Source organism: Astyanax mexicanus, chromosome 20 (genome assembly GCF_023375975.1).
Source record: "Astyanax mexicanus isolate ESR-SI-001 chromosome 20, AstMex3_surface, whole genome shotgun sequence".
In the NCBI taxonomy this organism is placed as follows: Eukaryota; Metazoa; Chordata; class Actinopteri; order Characiformes; family Acestrorhamphidae; genus Astyanax; species Astyanax mexicanus.
Genome location: NC_064427.1, coordinates 28,007,154 through 28,023,860, shown reverse-complemented (window position 1 = coordinate 28,023,860; position 16,707 = coordinate 28,007,154). Strand labels below are relative to the sequence as shown.

General features: G+C 39.1%; 1 protein-coding gene across 3 annotated transcripts in view; it reads right to left on the bottom strand.

Annotated features, from left to right (window-relative positions):
* The window catches only part of LOC103037096 (roundabout homolog 2), a 143,265-nt gene that overhangs the window by 24,055 nt on the left and 102,503 nt on the right, over positions 1–16,707 (bottom strand). For all 3 annotated transcript variants that reach the window (XM_049468864.1, XM_049468866.1, XM_049468865.1), the window contains exons 12-17: positions 14,701–14,867; positions 13,961–14,082; positions 9,760–9,991; positions 4,282–4,406; positions 3,885–4,056; positions 955–1,131 (exon numbers count right to left, since the gene is read on the bottom strand). In XM_049468864.1, the coding sequence (XP_049324821.1) occupies positions 955–1,131; positions 3,885–4,056; positions 4,282–4,406; positions 9,760–9,991; positions 13,961–14,082; positions 14,701–14,867 (995 nt within the window). The remainder of the gene's footprint in view (positions 1–954; positions 1,132–3,884; positions 4,057–4,281; positions 4,407–9,759; positions 9,992–13,960; positions 14,083–14,700; positions 14,868–16,707) is intronic.

Genomic DNA, 16,707 nt, shown 5'->3' with positions numbered 1-16,707 from the left:
CGGAATGAGCAAGGGACAGACTGACGAGCTGCCAGGGAGAGACTGAACTACGGGCTGCAAAGGAATTTTCTCGACGCACAAGAGCAGGATCCCAGCCCAGGTGATGGATAAAGCAAATGGCTATTGAATTAGGCAATCACCACGGTCTCCACCTAAGTCATCAGAGCGTGATGATAGCAATACATATTATAATGAGAGTAATCCACAGCTACATGCAATAATTACCCCCTGGAGGGGAATACCAAATTACATTTTGGAGGCAGGAGACTGTATTTAGAGCTAATGCAGAAACAATATGGGTCACAGTCCTTTAATAGATGCGGAACGACTGAGTTTCGTTTCCAAATTAGAGCGTTTTGAGTGTTAGCGTGCTGTTTTTGATAGGATTGTGTTCAAGGTCGATGCACATAGGTGCGTAATGCATTATAGTGGGGTGGGGGGTGTCTGAACTCTTGTGCCTTTGTTCTGCTTTGTGTCGTGTGACTGTGAGAACAGCAGAGTGCTACTCTTCAGGCTTTGACTAATGTGTGTAAAACATGCAGATACAAAAGCTTTAAAACAGTACAGTAGTTTTAGCTCGAGGGGCTTTACTATAATATCACAAATAGCTTCTGTTCTATAGGAAGGAATAAGATTGCATATGGAGCTGTGACCCTCGCTGCTGGGGGGGCCGCCCTGTCTACACAAATAAATACTACAGCTTAGCTCCAGTGTATAATCATCATGATGCAATCCAGCTTACATATGCATTTTTTTTCTTTTAAACCCAGCGCTACAGTTGGAGAGATTTGCAGGCCAAAAAGAGCCTTTTTATTACTTCGTACTATGGATTAATTATCTGTCAACACAAACTGCTCTTTTTTTGCTAGCATCATCATACCAGCAACTCGTCTCCTGAGAGTTGTTTTACTGAGGCATTAAAGCGTGCAGCACGCCAAGGCGAGCAGTTCTCACCTGCATAGTTGCTGAGACCTTTCCTCTTCTTTCTCCTCCAGTACAGCCAAGCACTGAAGCCCATCAGTACGATCCAGCAGGCTCCCCCCAGACCGGCGATGAAAGCTGGCTGCTTTACCACATCAGTGATGCTGCTGTTTCCCTCATCCCCAGTCATCACATCCCGTAACTCTGCACCTGATGACCAACATAACGTTGAACATAAACACAGGTTAGAAGAAACATGATGGAATCCAATCAACTGATTACACCATTGAGTCTGTTATGGAGTCCCTGGGCTGGATCCATTCTAATCGTTTAAAGGCCGTCTAAACTGGTCAAGAAGTACAGCACAGCAGATAAAACAAAGCACAGCTGTGGCACATGTCAGGAAATGTCATAGTGAAAGCATCTTTAAATGTTTAATACACAAGTTCATTATACTCCCATATAAGTAAACAAAACAGTAATAAAAAGTCAAAACTGCTTTTTTTTTTTGGTGAGTAAAGCGCTTCCGTTTATTTAAAGTAAGCTTAGATTCCCGGATTTCTCCAGCACTAAGGCTGGAGCATTAGGATCAGCGGCTAACCATTAATGGGTAACTCCTCACGCATACCCAACCTTCTTTAGCTTTCTTGCAGCTAAAGGGAGGGAGGGCATGGCCAATTGTGGATTGGGCCATAACGTTAGCATGTTAACATGATGACATTCTGTTATTTGAGAATTCTCTTAGCTTCATTATGGAATCAGATATTTAATTTTAATTATCAACATTGAAAATGTTTTATGATATCAGTTCCCACCACAATACAAAGTTAATTATGTGCATCATATCGTATTAGAATTTTTTTGCATTTGTGCAGTTCTTGCATTTTTAGGTCCTCTACTGGTTTTGATATCCGTCACAGGACTGGCTTTATCTTAGATATTTTTAACTGTATTTCTATTGGCTTCACTTCCTTACTGTTCTTTTAGCTGAGTTGTCCATTGTTTCTGCTAATGATGCTGCATTTTGCTGAAGCATGGTAAAAATGACTTCACAACTGCATTCAGTATCTGAGCCTCATTCATCACAATGTGACTGATGCTACAAATTGTTCGTCTAAGAGTGCACCACGCTGCGTATTATGTGTGAACACATTCCAGCATGTTTAAAGTATGAATACTGAATGTGTTACAAGAGTAAGACTCTATCCACTGCAGGCTCAGCAATGCCTCTCTACCATCATACAGTCAAAGTGAATCAAATCAAATCACATCCCAGCAGCAGATAAGGAACACCAATTAAAAGCACACAGGAAAATCTATTTTTACTAACACGATTATTCTACAGCTGATTAACAGCACAGCCACAATGGGAGCGGGGAGAACTGCGGGGAGAACAGCAAAAACAATACACTGCACGAAAAACACGTCTGCCTTCTGCCTTCAGAACTGAAAATAAATAAACACAACTGTTTTATATGGGCGCAGGCTTAGCCGGTGCAGCGGGCCGCTCATCAGTTAGAGCTGGCGGTCGGGAGATTGACACGGGGGCTCCATCAGAGTTTGATTTCCTGGTGCAGCTACTGTGCTGTGAAATGAGATTCACACTCTCGCGGCATGAGCAACACCGCAAACCCCTTCATTAAGCCCCACACCACAGCCCTGTGTTTGCGTACGCGGCTGGCTGCCGCCAAGAATTTCTGCTCCTGGCAGTCAAAAGCCGTGGAAAGGAGGGGTGAACGCCGCACGTCGATAGTATTGATTCTGGGTGTATTTATCTGGCCCCATCCTTCAGCGAGCTAGATAAAATGTGATAAGGTGATAAGCCACAGCAATAACACTGTCCGCTGTGTTAGCAATGGCCGCGTTTATTGGAGAGGATTATTGATATAGCTAACAGCATTCCGCCAAACGATGCCGGACAGTGTATTAAATAAAAATCTTATCGATTTTTCTGAAAATCACTATCTGTTTAAGAAAACGGCTCAGCTTCCAAAACTGAACTAGGAGGGTGGCACACTTCCAATCTCTTTCTCTCTCTATTCTTTTTCTTTCTCTTTCCGTAAAGCATGAAAAATGTAGAAATTCTCTGTGATTTCATGTAGTGATGATCTTGCTTGTCCAGTCTAGGAGCGATTACTCTACACAGTTTCAACAATAACTTTTTCTTTTAGGTGATGACTTAAAACTACTGACACATTTTATTTATTAGATCTATTATGCTGAAGTGCCAAAAATCATGGAACAGGAACTAGTACTGAGTCATGTCTCACGGAACTAAAGAATGTTGCAGTGAGCTGCACACACACATGACCTGGTGTACCAACAACTTCACTCACAAGACAACATAGGTTGGGAATGCAGGTGTGGGCATTCTGTTGTATCATCTCATGATCGATTTACATACTTCTGCATATAGGTACACATACATACATGTATTTTTTTGTATTTCCTTCAGCCTATTACTAAGGCAGATGTTGGCATATATATATATGTGATGGTCTGGATGTTAGGTGTGTTCAGATACATTTCTGGTGTATTGCTATCTTGGCAGAGGAAAACACTCGTGCACCAGTGACTGATTAAAACCCTGACAGTCAACAGTCAACCAACATATTTTTATTACTATTTTGGCATGCAGGCCCCATGCACCCAATACATGTACACCTCTGCCAGGCTGTGTATATATCTTTGTCTAGGAATGGTTGAATTTCGCATAGTCTAAACTTTAACATAATGAAGCTTATCATTTATTGGGTTTTGGTCATCATACCTAAAATATTACTATTTTTTCTTTTTTTTTTGGTATGATGACCAAAACCCAATGAATGATAAGCTTCATAATGTCCAGATATATATATGTTACTGTTATTAAGTAATGGTTTCACAAACTCTAGATATGTGACTCTTTCTGACAGCAAATGTGTCAGTATCTGCTGGATGAGAATTCAGTCATGTTCTCTCACCAATCACAATGGGCTGTGGCTCGCTCTTCACCCCAGTGCCTGCACTAGTGCCGGCTGCAACCTCCACGCGGTACTGCACCCCAGCTTGAAGCCCTCCAACCACCACTGAGCGGATCGCTGCATCCACAGTCTTATTCACGTGAAAGCGGCTTTCGTTTCCCAGGCACCAGATCTGAAGCGAAGCACACAAGCAAAAACACACAGCGAGCGGAAAGACAATGAAGAAGACAAAAGGAAAAAGAGAGAGATAAGAAAAGAATGTGTCAGGACCTTAAAGTCATAAATAAATAACAACCCATGCTTTTCTAAAGACAACCAGCTATAAATAAACTATACATCTGTCTAAAATAATACACTGACATACATCGTATTCTTTGTGAACTGGGGCTTGTTGTACCTTGTACTCCTGGATGATGCCGTTCTGGTGGTCTGTGGGTGGGGGGTCCCAGGAGATGCTGATGGAGGTGCTGTTCTGGCTGCCCACCGTGAGCACAGTGACTTGCTGGGGAGGGGCGCTGGGGGCTGCCAGAGCAGAGAAGAGAACAACACTTATCACTAAATGCCTTCCTCATTACAGCAAGCACACACACACATACAGACAAGCATGAAAAGATTCCAAATGGATTTTTAATGCCTTTTTTTAAGTGACCCAGATATCTAAGGAAACTATTGCCCTTTGAGTATAATAAGCTTTGGATTGTCTGAGAAAATTGCAACTGTGGAAGACATTCATAATGCTCTGTGACCTACAAATACCCAGAGCGCATACAAAACACTTTCACAGGCCACGCAATCCTAAGACGGGTGTTTATTTTTACCCAGACGTCTACAGGTTGAGGTACATCTGGATTCACTTGTTATAAAGGTTTCTTAGAATAGTTCCTGGGTTGGAGTGGAGGGGATGTGCGCTGCTTTGGATGCTGTGCATGGTGATGCAGTGTAGAAAAGGCAGCAGGAGATGAGGTGTGACCGGCTCTGAGCCCTAATCCTAACTTCGTTAGTCCTGCACCATTGCCACTCCTATCAGAGCCCTCGCTTCACAGAGCAGTCACACTCTGCATCAGCCGTGCCGGATAGCAGCTCTGAGTCACCATATTCACCCGCCAATTACCTTCCGCACACTAGCCCACCTCTCCTGTTTTCCTTTTCTTATCCACCTTCTCCTTCCATCCCTTTCCCCCATTCCTTTAACTAGATTCCTCCCACTGTGCTTTCCTTCATCCTCCTCTGCTTTTGTTGTTGACTGTTTCCACTCTGTCCACTCTGCTCTGAAGTGCATCCTAATCATTGCCTCTTTAACTCTTAAGTGTCCAAGCTTAAAGAAGCTTCAATTTTGAGATGGATCACTTTTGAGACATTGGTATGAATGCTGGATTAGCACTAAAAGAACCAGCGTAGAAGCATTCAAAGCATGAATGCTGATTTAGCTGGTGAGTAATTATGCTGGTCTGATTATGCAGAGCTGAACAATAACTTGCTTTTCAAGCACTATTTATGGAAAACATTAAAACTATACTCTACTAAACTATTTATTTACTTAAGCTAAATTATCTGCATTACTTCATGAAATAACATTTGTTTTTATTTTTATAAACTTAAGAAGAAATAAAACAAAAGATACACTTATTTAAAACCAATACAAATAACAAACTTAAAATGTATAAAATATGTATAGCAGATAATAAAAATGTGCAGCATATATACAATTCTTTACTGCTTCTTCTTTTGACTGTTTTTATGATGATATATGGAATGTAGTGTTGTTTTAGAAATTGTACTACAAAGTCTATGTATGTCTATAATTTGTGCAATACTAAAAGTGGTAATGTTAGCTACACTAGCTTTGTAGCTTCAGTACAACAACTAAAGACACAACCATTACACACACCAAACATGTCTTGGTAAGTAAAAAACTGTGTAAATTAGCTTTTTGGCTAATGTGGCTTACACAAACTAGAAAAAAATAATACCAACAATTAAATTTTTGCCCTGGCTGCTACTACCGTTTTTGCACGGCACTATATTTCAGTCCAATTTTAGCCATAGCTATAGGATGAAGTGTCAGAAATGATTTAATGCTTCAAATCATGTTAAAAAATATTCATATGGGCATTAATACTGCGAGTGGTGAAGCGTGTACCCTTCAGTATATTTTTCTTTACTTTTATTTACACATTTAACCTAACATTCACTAGTTAAGTACATGCTTGTGATACTTCCAACTGGATTCCAAATTCTAATACTACACTGACTGTTTTCAGCAACTGTAGGCTCAATTTACATTCTCTCTGTTGGCAACAGAAAAACAGAAGTGAGCATTTTTCCCCAACAGTGTTTTTGTGTTGTTTCAGACCAAATCTACTAAAACAGAAATAAGGTGGTATGTACGAGCTCTAAAGACACAGGTATAAAAGTACAAGGTGGAGATAAAAGAGCATAAACATGTCTGTTTAATATTACTTAACTGGTTAGACTTGTAGCTTTTAATAGTCATACAGTTATAGTGTAGAGAACTACACAAAACTTTGGCCACATTGTAAGGTTCTTAAAATGCCTATAACTGTTTTTAGCATTGAAACATATTTGTCTGGAAACAACTGTCTGGACACCAGTATGATATAGGGTGTAAAAAATAATATAAACAAGTCTTTGTGATGATTGAGGCATGTTAGCCTTGTAGCTCCAGCACAAAAACTAAGGAAGCAAACACCTAACACCTAAACAGGTGAAAATTAGATATATGTGTATATTAGATTACATTTTTGGCAAACTATAATTTTTACCATTAATCATTTTTACCCCCTACACTATTACCCAAACAAACCCAGTTTTAAAATGTAATGAAATATAGATCATGTCCAGCCTCCACATGATGAAGGGCAAGACCAGCATGAGCCAAAATGCAATCTTGTTTTCAGCACAGTAACAGTCAGTGCAGCAGATTACTGTGTGTGATCGGAGTCTTCACTGGGCTGTTAAATCATATCTATGGAATCTACAAACAGTAAGCCATGTTACATCAAACAAAACGCAGGCTCTACTTTGTCGGCGCGGTGTTTAACAGTTCTAGTCGGGTTATGCGGCATGACAAGGCTGCTGCAGCGAGCAGGGGAACTGTCCTGGCTGACACTCAGTAAAGCATGGCTCCAGATCAAGGGGAGCTTAACTTCTCTATGTGACGCTATGCCAATATTAATAGGCAGGCAGGCGCGCTGAATGCTAAAGCGGTGTGTTATGCATATTTGAGCTAAATGAAAGCACTCCATTCCCGTGTACAGTAATGAAGGAGATGCTAATAAGGCCATTAACTGTGTGATGTATCACTGGCAGAAATGTGACCCCGTGCTGCGCGACGGCGGGAGCCTGCCAAGTGACACCAAGGCAACCGTGCCAGCCTTTAGTTTCCATTCCCCAAACCTCTCACAAAGGAAAAAGAGAGAAAGTGAAAAAAAAAAAAAAAAAAGAGCAATTACCCTTTACTTTTCAGGTAGAAGGAGTGTATTGGCTGTTTAAAAAAATAATGCAGCCACAATTAATCTTATGTGATTAACACTAAAATTTAATTACTGCTCTTTAGTAATCAAGTGGTTTATGAAATACACTGGTAATATAGAGGAAAATGGAGGCAATTTAAACAAAACAAAATAAAAAAAAATGTTAAGGTAATTTTTGAAAAACTATTGGTACTATTTATTATTTTTTTGTGCAGATGAATAGCCAATCCCAGAACCAACAATTCAACAATGCATCTACTGTTTTCCTCTGTGCAGCATTGTTATCATTTTTTTTATGATGATGTATGACATATCGTGTCAGAAATTATTTAAGGAAGTGCAAAAATGGCAAACTAGCATTGGATAATGAGGCAAGTGTGTTAAGTATTAGACAAGTGTGGATAAAATTCAAGATGTAAATTGGCTGCTACTACTGTTTTTTAAACTATGCACCATATATTTCTATTTAACCTTATTTAATAACTCAGTGTGGTTAAAGGCAACTTTGTGATGATTTAGTCATGCAATTTGAGCAATGTTAGTTTACTATGGCAAAAATTTCATGAATGCACCAATGCAAGAATTCTGAGCCGATGCAGATATCCAATAATACACATTTATAAATCTGCTAATGAAGCTTGGTCCTTTTCCAACATGCAATAAATACATCAGCAAGTATCAGTTTTAAATATTGGCTTAATCGGCCAATGGCGATAATTGGCCGATACCGATAACATCATGCATCGCTAATAATGTTATTTACTTGTTAGCTATGTTAGCCTTGTGGTTCCAGAACAACAATAAAAAAGCTATTGTCACATTTGTGATGACCACAAAAAAATTATTGATTCTTTATTTATGATTATTTATGATTCTTCTTCAAAGGCAATTCAACATATTACTGAATTTACGATTTACACAGGTAATAAGGAGACCATTTAAATAATATATAATCATATTTTTAAACAGATGACTTTGATTTGCTAATTTTCGGAGCTATTTTTTTTCATATGTAGATGAATATACATATGCAAAAAAATCTGGAGCCCCATGTTTCTTCACAATAAAAATGGGTGTAAGAGAACTGTGCAGCATGTCGTCATTCGGCCCCTGGAGCCAGCAGCTGATGCAGCTTAGAATAAAGTGTTTGGAGGGCAGTGAGGAGAGAGAGGCACCCTCACACACCTCTCGTTAAAGCAAAGCAACCGTGGCACTAATTGTGCTAATGGATGAGAGCTCAACATGAACTGTGTGATCTCCAGTAAAAATCTCACTCAATCTGGCCATCGTATGTGTGTGTGTGTGTGTGTGTGTATGTGTGGGCACTCAAATTGGAAGCAAAAAAGAGGGTGAGAAAAACAGTCTGGAAAAACAGCAGAAACAGAGAGAGAGAGAGAGAGAGAGAGAGAGAGAGAGATAGAAAGAGAGAGAGAGAAGGATAGGAAATGGAGTAAAAGGGCAAAAGAGAAAGAACAGTGACGAACAGTAGAGTGACAGAAAAATGGAGAGAGAAAAAGAGAAAGAAAGAGAGAAAGAAAGAGAGAGAGGGAGAGAAAGGACGAGGAAGGATGGTATTAGGATGCAGACTGAACTGGCTGGCACTATTTGACAGCGATATGGCAGGCGGAGTGACAGTGGCTCAGCGGGGGTTTGGATCTGAGACAGAGTGTGTCAGAGTGTGTGTGTGTGTGTGCTCTTGGAGACAGGGCCTCCTAGTGTGGCGAGGCAAAACTCTCAGCAGACCAGTGTAAATATGGTTTGTTGCATGGGCAAAGCGCTTACATTTGTATACACTTATGCCCACGGAGTCATAAGTCATAAGCAACTGGTAACCATAAAAAAGCTAGAAAGCAGGGAAATGAATACACAGGGAAAAAAGACAGTGTTTCGAAATAAGGACTTTCAACACAACTGTAAATTTACTGTTGTCAGTTAATTAGGTGAAGCTGAAGATCTGTGGGGTTATCCATGTTCAAGTTTATCATACTGGAAGAGTTCCAGACCCCACGATGAAAGATTAAACATAAAACCATACATATATATTTCTACTTAATATTGTGCTCTGGTAGCTGATGGCAAGGTACATAAACAGGATTCGAACTTCTGATCATAGTGGCAGCGCTTAGAGTCTATAGCATGAATGAGCCGGTATTTTGGCAATAAAAAAAAACAAAAAAAAAACAGGGCTTTTATTTTATTATGTTTGATTTATTTGGGATAACTTTTTACTTTAAAAATAATAATAATATCTGAATAGTCTTGATAATTAAGTGCATGCCCCTTGCAATTATATTAGTATGCAGTTACTTTATATCAGTTGTATCAGTGACATAAAATGCTAGGACAATATATTGTACAAAAATATATTGTGACAGGCCTACCTTCTTCTAATGTGCGCGCCGTCATCGATTCGCTGTCAGCTCCCTGGAATTCATTGAAGAAGGGTCGTACTTTTATCTCATAAACAACGCCCTTTTTTAATTCCTGTAGATTGATGTCCCGCTCTGATGGAGTCTTCAGGTCCTGGACTTGCCAAGCTCCTGGAGAAGGTAGTCCTGAAGTCTGCCGGTATAGAACTCTGTAGCCCTGAATGAACTGGGATGGGTTTTCAACCTGCAGTGAAAGAGGCAGCTGATTGGTACTTGAAGATGAAGCAATAGAGTCATTATAAAGGAGAGACAATAAAAGACAAATGGCAGACGTGTCAAAAACTTCATAACCACACCAGATACCCTGTCTAGATATGCAGGCTAAACCAAGCCCAGTACTCAAACTGATTGCTTTGATGTTATTAAATCTCACAAAGGCAACAATGAAAAATGAGCTACAGAAGCTCCGTCAAACTTTTCCAAACTAAGTGTATTAAAAACATGGAGACGGGTTGCTCAGCAAAGCTGTGTCACTGTGGATAGAGGTACAGTAGAAGCCATTCTGTTAAGGGAGGCTGCATAACTCACAGTAATGGCTTGTTAACAGGAGCAAGTGAAGGCTTTTACAGGCAAAATAAAGTAGCTGTTTACCATCAGCCCAGACCAAATAAATCAGCTCAGTATGTTTGTCCCCCCCACACGTGTGTGTGTGTGTGTGTGAGCTTGAGTGGGTGTGTGCATTTCATTACTGAAATGAATAAGGCATCTAAAAGCTTTACTTAGCACTAAAGCTAATGCTAATAAAAAGAAGCACTGATTGATCTGCTTTTGAACGGACGGGTTGTGAAAACAGACAGGTTTGTGTCTCAGCAGTAAAGGAAGCAACAAAAAAGAACATGGCTGTGCTACAGGAGAAGGAATTAAAGTGTGAGGAGGGAAGGTGCAGTCTGTAAGAGGACATTGTACACCGCAGTTCTGTTATGGCTGATAATAATACATAACTGCAACTACCTAAGTGTTAATGTCCTGACAAATCAAATACATAATCAAATTTAGCGCAGAACGAACATGACTAAACTCCATCACAGTAGACTTTGTGAATCTACACTATTTGGACCAAAGAATTGGGCCACCTGCTCATTAACTGTTTTTCCTGCTTTTGTTGGAGTAACTGTGCAGGGAATGCTTTGCAATAGATTTTGGAGCATTGGTATGAGGTTTTGATTGGATTCAGTGGCAAGGAATTTGAGGTCAGATGCTGGTGAAGCACCATCATTCCAGAGAACCAGAGAACATTGTTTCACTGCTCCATATCTTAAATCTAGAGGTTTTTGAAGCTCTTTAACCCATGATTTGCAGTAGGCATGGTGCCAAAGCCAAAGGTATACAGGTATGTTACTGTATATCTGCTGAATCTTATTCTATTGACAAAACCAGACCTGTCAGCCTTTTATAAGTAGAAGAGAGAGGGAAACAATATGTGCACATGTTAGCAGGTCTACAATACTCCTCTTTTCTGCTTTTTGGGTACAACTTAAAGTAGCTGGACATGTACTGTAGAAACGCGTAAAAATGTCATAAAAGACATAAGGGGTCACTTTTGCAGACAGATTAAGCCTAGCTTCAGACTACACAACATTGTCAGTGATTTTTTTTTTATTGAATTGAAACAACAGTCTACGATTAGGCTTAATACTGAAGAAGGCTAAAGATGTTGCAGTGGAAAATTATGCTTACAATCTCTGTAAAATCAGACACCATGTTCTAATAATAGGCCTAATCTAAACAAAACTATTCTCAGTCATTAAAACAAACAAAAATTAAACCGTATTCCACACTCACTGAGCCACCTGTATACAAGGTAATATTGCATAGTAGCATACGGTGCATGTGTTTGTGTGTGTGTGGGTGGAGAGGGGGGGATTTTCCTCATTAAATAATACTCCAGAGACTAAGCAGACTTGACACCTTGCCAAGCAAAGGCAGATAAAGAGCTGACCGCAGACAGCATAAAAAAAAACAGGAGTCCAGCAGGTAGAGCTAATAGTGATCTATTCGTTTGAAGAGAACCATTTGTTCAAATTCAAACGTCACTCTGAACGGTTTGAGATTAATGAAGCACCAGCTGTCCATGCACTCACTGTCCACCAGGCACCACTTTACCTCTTGGATTCACAGAGCAGAAAAAAAATTATGTTTTGTAAACGTGTTTAAAGCCTTGACTTTAACATTGAGAAGACATTCTGACTTCAAGGTTAAACTAACTTAGAACTGCCTCAAGTGTTCTTTATTTGTAGGGGTCCAAACACTGAAGTGGATGCAACCTGTCTGTGTTCTGTTTACTGAATAAGTAAAAAAAAAGTTATTTTAAAGGCAAACAAGCACTGGACATTATTCTACTCTCCTGAAAACTGTTTATTTGGGTGAGTAAAGTGCTTCCATTTATTTACAGTAAGCTTAGATTCACTAATTTCTTCAGCCCTCAAGCTGGAGCATTAGCATTAGCGGCTAACTGTTAGTGGGTAATGCTAATGCTGCTACAGTAGTGCTAGTCGGGGTTAGGAGCAGGCTACAGGCAGATAATACTCACCTCTGAACGGCTAAAGAGCTAGCTTATAGTGCGGTTAGCAGGTAATGCTAATCCTGCTCCTGTAGTGTTAGCTGGGGTTAGGAGTAGGCTTCAAGCTGATAGTACTAATCTCTGAACTAGGAATCCCTGGAGCTGGAGAACTAAACTGAAACTTCTGTTTAACACTGCACTTCAGCGGAGTAGCTTTACTGCTCCTTACAACCAGACTAGTTAATTCATACACAAGACGCACTGGGTTGAAAGGCGCACTGACGTTTTAGGTGCGCCTTATAGTGCGAAAAATACGGTATATATAAAAAGCTAGTGGGTCAGTGATTTGATAAACGCTTAAGGCCCTGTCCCACTGCGATTGCGCCTAAATATCCACTAAAGTACGTCCAAATTTATCAGAAAACACTGCGTCCACTGAGTGAACGCGCTGCGTCCAAAATATAGTCCAAATTACGTCCATATTCCGTCTAAATTGAAGTTGGACGCCGACTTACAAATTTGTACGTCGACTTCCACTCTTTGGACGTCGACTTCCACTTTTTGGACGTTGACTTCCAACTATATATGGTTGTTTTTTCTAGTGAATCATCATTTCTAATAAAAATAGAAATTACATAATATATTTTCTTTTGTTATGCTGTGCAGGAACAGTAGCCTATGCCTATATCTAAAAGTAGCAATAGGCTGGGAAAAAAGCCAGAACATTGAACAAATGCCAGTATAATAACTAAAAACTAGCGGCTAGCAGACGCCTGCAGCATCATTGATTTCTAAGTATTTTTATGTTTTAATGTTTAAATGTGTTTTAAAGGGGGTTTTAAGCATCTGTAATGCAAAAAAATATATTTTTTACTTCTGACGATTTTTTTTTTTTTCATGTTTGCAAAATTAATGTTTCTTTCATTGTTTCGATAATCAACTCTTTTGGGAGCAGTTATAGGCCCTGAGAAGGGCCTTTGGAATGCTTTGTTTCAAAAAATTATTCTTTTCAAGGCTGTAGGAAGAAAGCAGAAACATGCAAAGCATTGACATGTAAAAATCAAATATGCAAGTACATTTTAAAAACAGTTTCAATGTTCAAAATCGCTTGGCGGCGGCCGTCTTAGCGGAACCCTTCCTCTTGGCTGGCATCTTGGAAAGTGTGGAAAAGCGATGGACGCCAGAAAAATATTTTTATGGACGTCGACGTCCACCTGTACGTGCCGTCCAAATATCCACTAAAATACGTCCGTACTGCGTCTAAATATCCACTAAACTACGTCCATATTGCGTCTAAATATCCACTAAATATCCACTAAACTGCGTCCACTGAAATTTGGACGTACTTTAGTGGATATTTAGACGCAATCGCAGTGGGACAGGGCCTTTACCATGGAATATTGAATACAGTCATTTGTTCTGTAATTATAGGGTTTTATTTTTCCAGTGATGTGTGCATTAAGAGAAGATTTTTCGAGTGTGTTATATTTATAGAGCTCCTGGTCTTCCAGGGTTTTAGGATGGTTTTCTTGGTTATGGCAAGTTCAGTAAGTATAGGGGTAATACATTTGATGTCGAGCTCCTTAATCGGACAGCAGACAGCAAAACAGACAGCATCTGTGTGTGTGTGTGTAAAGCAGAGGCTGAACTTACTGCCCACGTAACCCGCACAGTAGTGGAGCTGAGCACCACGGGGTTGTGCATGCTGACGATTACATCACCCAGCTCCTTCTGCACCTGCCGATGATCAATGCCCTGCACTGCTGGGCTGATGTCTGAGACACACAGAAGAACAGAAGAAATGACCTGAGCTCTAATAAGCACAAAAATGCCTGTGAAACTAAAATGACTGATAGTTGTACACCGAGTGAATGTACCCCATACCCCTGAACTGGCAGGTGAGACATATAGAGATATAATACTGTTACTGAATCCCACTCATATACAAACTTCGCTTTATAGCAAAATCCATTTAAAATGCTGTTTTAGGCTAAATTTTAATTATTAATTATGTCCTTAATGTAAAAAAATGTGAAACAAGGATAATGGGTGTACTATATACATATAATCAACACGTTATGAAATTAAGGACATACTAAATATTCATGCAAATATGTTCGACCAAATGTGTGAAAAGAATCATTTATAATTAACAGGATCTTACTATGATGTCTGCTTGGATTTCAAAAATGTTCAACAAATATTTTTAAACTGTAGTTTTGCAATTGTTTTTTTTTTTTTTTAGGAAAAACACAAAAATAATTTAAGCTATTCAATAAAAATAAACTTTATTAATGTTTCATTTTCATAAGTTTCAATATTTTAATTTCAGAGCATACCTACATGACATGAATCTTATTTTGAACCCCTCTCCCCCCTATAAATACCATTACCTTGGGTGCGCACAGGCTCAGACATGGGGCTAGGGTCTCCCACCCCCTGTGTGTTCACAGCTCTGATGATGAAGACGTAGACGGTGTTGGGGCGTAGGTCTTTGACCGTGTACTGTGTGCTCTTCACATGGTCGGCCACAGTCTGCCAGCTGTTGCTCACCAGCTGGCTGCAAACACAGAGACCAATGTTGCTTAAAATGCAATAAACTCACAGCTCAGAAAAAACAGACAGAAACACAAACACATCTTACATCACACACGACTGCCTGAAGCAGAAGCGGGGAGGTTGTTTTACCCATTTCACTGTGGCCAGAACGGCTGCTTCTGAACTGTGAAGCTTACTGTGAAACACTCGGGCAATTCATAAAAAGCTTGACTGCAGAACAAGAGCTCTCAATAAGCTCCTGCTGCTACTACAACAGAGGAAAAAATATAAAGAGCATTGAGGCTGCTGCTTCTAATAGTTATATCTGTTGTATTTAACATTATTTATTAGGCTTTTAACTATTAGAAAGGTGGACAGACCTTACTTGTGTTATTTAACCCTTGAAGCGATTCTAATTTTTATCCAGTTAAACACTATATAAGGGCTGGACAATAATTCAGTAATAAAACATCAGAATAGAAAATCCAGCCTTCACTGACTGGTGTTCATTACATGGCCATTACACAAACTGGCATATTCATTTTTCAGAAGTGTGTAGGTATAGCAATCTGTTATGAACGTTCTTTAAAACATTTCTATGGCTTTTATATTGTTAATACCAATTTTAAAATTATATTGTATCTGCAGACTTTGGCCATATTATACTACAGCCCTAAAAAAAAATAAGAGACCTCTTCAGTTTCTGAATCAGTTTCTCTGATTTTGCTATTTAAAGGTATATGTTTGAGTAAAATGAGCATTGTGCTACTAGCATTTATTTGCAGAAAATGAGAAATGGCTGAAATAACAAAAAAGATGCAGAGCTTTCAGACCTCAAATAATGTAAAGAAAACAAGTTCATATTCATAAAGTTTTAAGAGTTCAGAAATCAATATTTGGTGGAATAACCCTGGGTTTTAATCATTCTTGGCATGTTCTCCTCCACCAGTCTTACACACTGATTTTGGATAACTTTATTCCACTTCTGGTGCAAACATTCAAGCAGTTCAGTTTGGTTTGATGGCTTGTGATCATCCATCTTCCTCTTGATTATATTCCAGAGGTTTTCAGTTTGGTAAAATCAAAGAAAGACATAATTTCTGAGTGATCTCTTATTTTTTTCAGAGCTGTATGTACACTATACACTATAATATGTCTATATTTTTATTTTTGGACCCCTTCTGACAAATGCATTTATCTACTTAAAAACTGTGCAAATGCTGTACAAAGTCCCTGAGGGAAATATCAGGTAACTGTCCTTCCTTTTGTACTTTTGTAAGTAAAAGAGGAGATTTTATATTATGATATTATGATATGCACTAAATATTACAAGAAATGTCACAAGGCAGCTTTTCAATTTAGCCATGAAATGGAATTCAAACTACATATTTTATTAACTAAAATGAATTAAGCTGATTTCCTATCAACTTTGGATAGGAAACACGAGAACATTTTTATGCCAAGCTCGTAAAAACCCTTGAGAGAAATATGGAGAGGTTTTATCGAGAAATCCTAAATGGTGACTGGCATCTAATTATGGGGTTACTTTATTTTTTTATGGTTATGTTTTGTATCGTAATAGCACGGAGAAATGAAACCCTGCCTAACACCTCAGGAAAGAGTATTTCTTGCCCAGTTTTTATTGCTGACATCAAAATAAATGGGAAAGCAATCAGAAGTACTTATCAGAAACTCTCAATACAGAATGTAAAACGTAATTACCTATGTAATTAACTACATAATTAATTGCGTAACTGAACTACATTTAAATCATTAATGTCAACTCTAAAGGCTTCTTCGTGCTTTGTGACTAAACCACAGCAGCAGCAGCAGCTTACAGTATCCAAACCTCTCCAGTGCTC